This window comes from Lates calcarifer, linkage group LG2, assembly GCF_001640805.2.
Source record: "Lates calcarifer isolate ASB-BC8 linkage group LG2, TLL_Latcal_v3, whole genome shotgun sequence".
Classification (NCBI taxonomy): domain Eukaryota; kingdom Metazoa; phylum Chordata; class Actinopteri; family Centropomidae; genus Lates; species Lates calcarifer.
The window spans coordinates 15,549,130-15,556,723 of record NC_066834.1 but is presented as its reverse complement, the minus strand read 5'-3'; the positions used below and the strand labels follow the sequence as shown (position 1 = coordinate 15,556,723).

Here is a 7,594-nt window from a genome sequence, read left to right as displayed (position 1 = left end):
CCAGGGCTTTTCTGCAGGTTCTCTCCAGGTACCCCAGCCTCCTCCCACAGTCCATGAACGTGAATGGTTGTTTTTCTCTCCATGTGTCAGCCCCACAATAGACTGGTAATCTGTCCAGGGTGTACCCCCCCTCTTGTCCAGTGTCAGCGGAGATTGGCTGCCTGAGACCTTCAAGAATAAGCAGTATAGATAATGGATAGATGTTACTCAAGTTTTTGAAGATTTTGGAATTCTTTGCCAACATATTCATACTGAATGGTCAGCAAGATTGACTTGATTGATGTCAGTTTCTGAGTTTGACAGTTTATGGACTAAATGTAATCATATACAAGTCTTAATCTTGTGTTGCCAATTGTAATGTGATCTGGAATGTTTTCTTTGTGAATGTTAACATAAGTTTAAGTTGACCAAGGACAGCATCTCATGTTTTACAGTGTTGACAGGTCTTTGCTGATTTGTAACACCCCCATACAGCACTGAACATTTTTCTTCGATCAAAAATGTTTGTGATTGGTTTAAAAGTTGTTACTCTTTAATAAATGTGTTATTCCTGAACTGTTTTACTTGAAACTGTGTAGAAGCACGTTATTTCAAACATTATTTAGGATTGAAATCAGCATTATACAGTATATTTTGTGTTCTTCTCCACTGTCACTAAAACTATCTGGCTTTGTAAGTTCAGTAAATGCAGAATCAAAGTGTTCAAATTCACAAAGCTTTATTTTTAATTTTTCCGAGGCAAATTACAAAGATATTAAACATGTTGTTTTATGCAGTGTGGGACCATGTCTGATGTTATTTAAGGTAACAGTTAATCTACATGGGTCACAGATAAAAAGTCTAAAAAGAAAGTATGGCCAATTAAACCCACTAAAACTTGTGGTAGGTTATATTTGACTGATTAAAAACAAGTAACAGGAACAGAACTGCTTTGAATTGTTCATAGTGGATACTGTAAAGTAAAATCTAAATATCCTAAAGCCACTCCACCATAGTTTTGCACAAAGAACTATTCACAGCAACTTCATCTAACTAGTATCATCAAGCATCAAGTAACAAATGTCCATACCATTTTCAAACCATAAAAACCAGACCATTTACATTTGTTCTACACGACAGACTGAGTGTTATCCTGCCTTATTTGTGACTGTAGTGTACACAGTTTCAGCCTTGAAAATGTCTCTTACATTGTCCTAGGAGGAAGTCATGGAATCGATGGCCGCCCTCAGTCCTGCCACTGGATGGGTGGTAGAACGACTCCACCACAGACTCTTCTGTCAGACTGTCAGGGTTCCAGTCCAAAACATGATCTTGCAGTGTCACTGAGAGCTGAAGGAATCACTGAAGCACTGCTAAAATTTCAGGAAATAGTAGGAAAACAGCTGAAAGCTTAAAATCATTCATTCATTGGAATGAATTTTTGCAGGAAAAGCTGAATATAAGTAAAAGAATTAGTTAGTGTGAACAACTTTTCCAAAAACTTCACTAAAAACCTGTCCCAGTCCACTCAAAATAGCCCAAAACATGCACCTTACAACTTCTACTGAGACAAATTTGAACCTGACAAATTTTCACTCAAAACATCAACCCAAACCCTAAGCAGACACCAAAAAATGTGGTCAACTTCTCAAAAAACTTGACTACAAACTTGTCCCAATCAAGTTTACCTTTGATTATGCACAGCTTTTCCAGATATGTAGCTTGCTCTGCCACAGCCATGGACAGTGAACATGAAGTGAGTGATGTCCAACATTTTTGACTCCTTGGTCTTTCTGCCTCTCAACCAACTTCCAGATTATATATTGGAGATATTCAGATCTTCTGTGACTAAATCATAAGAAACAGAGACAAAGTCAGATGTTTTCAGTCAACGAATTTCAGTGAAAAAAGATAACACTGGGTACTCTTGCTGTCGTCTTACCTTAATGGAAGCCCAACCTTTAACAGAGCTCATGAAGAAACCAAGTGTAGCACCAGGGCACATCACCTTTGAAGATTATAATAGTTGTACATTGTGTATACAAAACAGTAGTTTGGTCAGTCTCTGGTTTTCGTACAATGTATTTCAAGATTTCCTTTAATTTCCCATAAAAGATGAACACATACTATATTCATATATTTCATACATGCTCACTGTTCAGCTATAGGTATGAATTAAATGTTCTTCTGTTCATGGTTCTACCTTCAGACACAATGAAAAATTAGGCTATTCAAAGAGGTTTGATCAACAAAGGTGGGAAGCATCCTTAGAGACGCTGTTCACAATATTAAATGGATGTTTTATTCAGGGGTATACCAGACATCCACCATCACTTTGTTCAATAATTGCTCCATTAATTGATTTCTCACTGTCCAGTTAGGACTGTGCATTCACTGGAGACAATTGCAAAGGCTATAAAGACCATAGCTGCATGCCAATGAGGTTTTACTAATATTCTTCAGAAACATCAAGCTTTGACTGTCCCCTATCACCACCCAGAGCCACTATGAAAGTAGAAGCTGGAGGCCTTTCCTCTCATGACAACAGACAAGGAAAAAACATCTTGTGTTCATTAGCAAAAGAGCATACAAGTCCCACTTCATGATTTGCAACAAAGTGTTAATTATTCAAACCCACAGGTTGATGTTGCAGAACTTCCTGAAGCCTTCTCAGCGTATGAACTGCCTCCCAATTAACAGCAATAAAATTAACATTTAAAAATGATTACTTATGTGATGACATATTTATCAGGACTCAAGTTGCACAGGTTTGATTAATCATCCTGCCATGATGATTACTCTAATGCACATCTGACCTACGGCTATAGAAATTATGAATTACTGCATTATAGTTGTAGCCTTGTGATAATTCAATGAGAAATATTAGCCACTTAATGTAAGTTCAAAAGTAGTGCTATGCTTCCACATCATTCAGAACCCTCTCACTGCAATCTATGAAATGACAGGAGATGTGTTTTGTTGATTATCATCACTTGAGTGTATATTTACATTAGCAGGAAAACACTTGTACTTCAACATCATCTGTGCTCCCTATTGATTAGGATAGGGCTGAAACTTACTTATTTTGTCTGTTAACAATTACTTTCAGAAGCAGTGCCCAAATGACAAAAGTTCAAACTTTCCACAAAGTTTGCAACAGAGTGGTGCAGGAATGAGTCATAAAACCCAGAAGTTTTAGAACTACCTGTTCCCTTGTCCCAAAGTCGACAAAGTTTTTGGTTAAATGGCTGAAATAAGGTCTGTGATTTTAACACAAACTCAAGACATTTTCACATTTTATTCTACGACATAAAATACGTCAGAAAATACCCTATTTGTGTTTAAGCTTTTCCGTGTCTTCAAAAAGGCGGTTGCTAACAGGTGGCCAAATGAGACTACAGAGATTATCTTGCTGAACAAAACATGTAAGCATCACACACTTTTGTTGGTCACAGTATATTTTCTGTAATAATCCAAAACCCAGTGAAAAAAAATCTCATTGACTTTTGGTCGAGGGAACCAGGGTGATTCTAACTTCCGGGTTGGACTACAAAAATGCATCATTCCTGCACCACTCTATTTGAAGTTGAATTAGAGTTCCATCATTTGACGTAAAGATAGAAAGACAACCATAAAGCACCACATTAGAAAGTCAAATACACAAAAGGCTGAAGAGGGAAACAACTTTTCATTACCGTTATTTCTTGGAGTCACGAGTCTGCCATCTCTTCATCTTCACCAAAACCTCCCGAAACCAGAAGTAAATCAGAGAGTAATGCAGCAGAAAGCAGAGTTTCTACTGGGGTGAGAAACTGTTGAATATTTTGCCTCAGCACTTTTGTGATGCCTCCTGCAGCAGCAACAACAAAACTCACAGGAAGGGAGCAGCTAGCGTCACAGTTTAGCTAGCTGCTACGCATTAGCTAACGTTAGCTCTCGTTTCAGCGGACCTCTGCCAAATCAGGGTAACGTCCCTTAAAACGTGAGCTTTAATCGGGCCCCGGTTCTCTGTGAAAACAAAAAACAAAAAACTTGAGAGAAATACACGTATTTTCGGTTTGGGAGCTCCAGGCGAATTCGTTGAAGCCATCTTCCAGGTGTGCGGTCACGTTCAGTTCCTGAAGAACGGCGGGTTCAGGAAGAGTGACGCGTTTCCTCCTTCGTATGCAAATACTACGCAGATTGTGTAGATCGCGTGCTTAATGCCCCGCCCTTCTACATCAGAGCAGTGACAGGAAGATGAAACTGAAAACCATTAACGTAAGAAAATAAATATGGACAGCGTAAAAACAAACAAACTGTCTCTGAAAATAGACCATCATGAAGAAAAATCAAATCAAAGAAAGATAATAATGTACTTTTTGGTATCTGTGTTTTATTTTTCAATGTAACTTTTTCAGCGCCAATACAACTTTGAACAATGTTTCCTTTTTCAGTTCAGATTTTGTTTTCAATGCCAAATTTTCTTTTCAGTGCCAATTTTACTGTCACTGTTCAAATTAAGTCTACTAACTCAAACAATAGCTATTACTGAAGTAGATCACTATGTGTATAGGTAAAAGTAATTGACCAAACCAATACATAAACACATGACAAGTCCTATTGTCATTGTTGTTATTGAAGCTGCAATAATGACAATTGCTCCATTTTCAACAACAGTTATCACAAATGTGAGTATGTGCAGTCATATCCAATATCCAATATCAGAGCTGATCAAACATCATCTTTGGATTAGTTTAAACACAGGGCTGAGACTCTGCTGACCTCCCTCCCCTCTGCCCTTTCAGTCTTTGCAGCTCAGCAGCAGACAAAAAAGCAGAGTATTGACTTATCCCAGCACTTGCTTCAGAGGCTCTGTCTTATTGTCCCTGCAGGGGCTTCCTGATAGTGGCTCAACTAGGAGAGCAGGCCTCCCTGAGTACAGCTGACTAAGTCAGGAGGGTGCCTTGTATCAAAAAAGCTTCACACTGCTTTTCTGTCTTTTAGAAGACAGAGGAATCACATGGAGTACACAGAACCCACAATTAGCTTAAAATCAGCTACTTAACTCACAGCTATGAATGAGGAGATTTATTTTTGATATGATATTATTATGGTTTTAATTAATTACACCATCTCAGTTACTGGGAGTCTTTGCAGTAACTGAGAGCAGAGTCTATCATGAAATTATACGTTTAATGGCATTCCGGGAAAGACAGTTAATATTCGAATTCAGCAGCAAAACTAACACACCCCTCCCTTCAGTGCTCCCTCAGAAGCTCCACCCCCTAAAACTCATGGACGTGACCCACCTACAGCATTGATTCATGCAGAAGTATAAATTGGTGTTTATGGGAGTCTGTGTCAAATTTGGGCTGGGTTATACCAGCAGTAGTATGTATGACGTGTTGGTCCGACCATGTTAGAAAATAAAAGTGTGGACACCCCCTAATTCAACCTAGCAAAGGTTTGGGGCAGTGGTTTCCCAAAGGTGTCAGGCCACTCGACAAGCAGCTCTGACAGAATACTGGCCCCTTTACCCAACCCTCAGACACAAGTAAAAACTAAAGTGATGGAGGCCCTAAGATGTTTCCTGCATTTACCTGTTGTTTCTGTGGTGACCATCATCCTGGCAGCTGAGAACTAAGAAAAATACCACAAAAGCAGCAGATTTTCATACTTTTCCCCCCACTTTATTTCTTTTTAAATAGAAAACATTGCCCAGTCGGACAGAGTTGAAAGAACAAAAATTATAAAAGTAAAAGAAAATTTAAAAAACTATGATGACAGCACAGTCACTCATCCTGTTAACATCAGTCTTAAAAATCAGCCATTCTTCTTGTAATGCTGAAAGAGAAGCATTAACCCGATGGAGTGCTACAAGGTACAGTACCTGCCAATAAACACACAGGCAGGAACAGGACAGTGATTCAGGCCTTTTATGAGGAAATGTTCCACCCTCAAACCTGTAACACAGGATCAGACAATGTGGGTTTTTTCATATCACAGCTCAATGGAAATCAGCACTGAAGCCACACCTTTGTAGACTGGGACCAGCCACAACACTTTTTTTATTTCAACATAAAAGAAAGCAATTTACTTATAGAGAAAGAGAGAGACAGCGAAGTGTGACTTGAGCCGGCCGACCAGAGCCCTGCTCCCATTTCAACCCACCAAGAACCATCAGAAAGGCCTGGGATAGATAGAGCATTTGTGTTTACTCACCATTATACAGCCAGTTTCATGTTTGTGCCTGCAAAACACCACCCAACCACCTACACACACACACACACACACACACACATACACACATACAGGCAACATGATACCTAAAGCAGACTGTGCAAAACTCTTTGGTGATAACGAGTTTAAGAAAAGGAACATGAAAAAAAAAAAAAAAAAACTATCCCACAACTGACATGGTTATACAATCTTTCCAATATACATATTTAAACAGTCAGGGAGTAGAAAATGGAGCCTGCAAATTCAATAAATTAGACAGCAAAAGATGAATTGCAGATATCAAATCCAGCAGTTGGGTTCACAGAAATTAATAATAAAGAAAAAAATACAATAAAATCCTGGAGCAACAGTAACAGTGTTATGTTGTATTACCCAAAAAAAAAGTAAAAAAAAAAAAGAAGAATGTAAATCAACAAAATCAAATGGCCCTTAGTAACCACTCAGATATCTAGAATTTGAGTTTTCATTGATGAAATATTTCGAATCAATCTTTTGTAAACATTCACAATCAAAGAATTATGTTTCAAGCACTGCTGGTCTGAGAGTACATGGACACGTGTTCATCTGTTTTCTGCATACAAGATAAATGGAATATTTAAGGGCCATGACAGTATACTTCCCCTTCTTCCACTGCCCTGAGAGCCAGGGCAGTGGGAGGCTGGAGGAGCCCTCTGGTCCCTTTGTAATCAGGCTCACACAAGAATATTGGTTCATATTCCTTCCATCATGACTTAAAAAGATGTACTTCCATACAAGGGCCCAGTCTGTCTCTAGGAATTGTTCATTGTGGCGTTTTTCTTTGTTTAAAAAAAAAAAGAAAAGAAAAGGAAAAAAAAAGATGTTTTCAAAAGATATCCATGTGAAGTCTTTCATTTCATTAAAAAATAAATTAGGTAGTGAAAACACCACTAAGAGGAAGAAATGAGCACAGAGAAGGTCCAGGTTCAGTTACTGACAGACTGCAGCCTGTTTTTTTTTTTGTTTTTTTTGTTCACACTGTCCTAACTGAGCCGTTATTGCTGGCCAGTCTCCTGAAGCTGAGATCGTTCTTCTCCAGCCAGAGCTCGGCCAGCTGCTGGGTGGAGCCGTGCGATGAGGCTTTGGAGCCCAGGCACATCTTATATTGCTTTGCCTCCAGGTTTGGATCGCATATGACCGGGTGGTGGACGTGTACTATCCCCGTGTCTGTACTTCTGAACAACTTAATCCCTGACTGGACAAATTTATTAAAAAGGTCCACGTCCTCCAGTCCCCATCCCTGTATGGAGGTGTCAAAGCCTCCAGCTTGGACCAAGTCTCCCTTGTAGACGCAAACAATCCCAAAGCCGTAGTTCCTCCACAAGCCTGTCTTGGAGGTGAAGACGTAGTGGTTGTTGCTAGGGACCTTCCCAGC

The 7,594-nt window shown here is 39.2% G+C and overlaps 1 protein-coding gene and 1 long non-coding RNA gene across 2 annotated transcripts in view; both read right to left on the bottom strand.

Moving 5' to 3' along the window:
* Positions 1-34: 34 nt before the first annotated feature.
* On the bottom strand, positions 35-4,116 carry LOC108894129 (uncharacterized). Its single transcript, XR_001962758.2, has 5 exons — positions 3,675-4,116; positions 1,922-1,987; positions 1,668-1,827; positions 1,188-1,352; positions 35-168 (listed from the first exon to the last, which is right to left on the bottom strand). It is a non-coding gene; the product is annotated as an uncharacterized LOC108894129 (long non-coding RNA).
* A 1,513-nt stretch (positions 4,117-5,629) lies between these two features.
* The window catches only part of chsy1 (chondroitin sulfate synthase 1), a 45,862-nt gene continuing 43,897 nt past the window's right edge, over positions 5,630-7,594 (bottom strand). The window contains 1 exon segment of the mRNA XM_018692900.2: positions 5,630-7,594. Within this exon segment, the coding sequence (XP_018548416.1) occupies positions 7,193-7,594 (402 nt within the window). The 3' untranslated portion in view covers positions 5,630-7,192.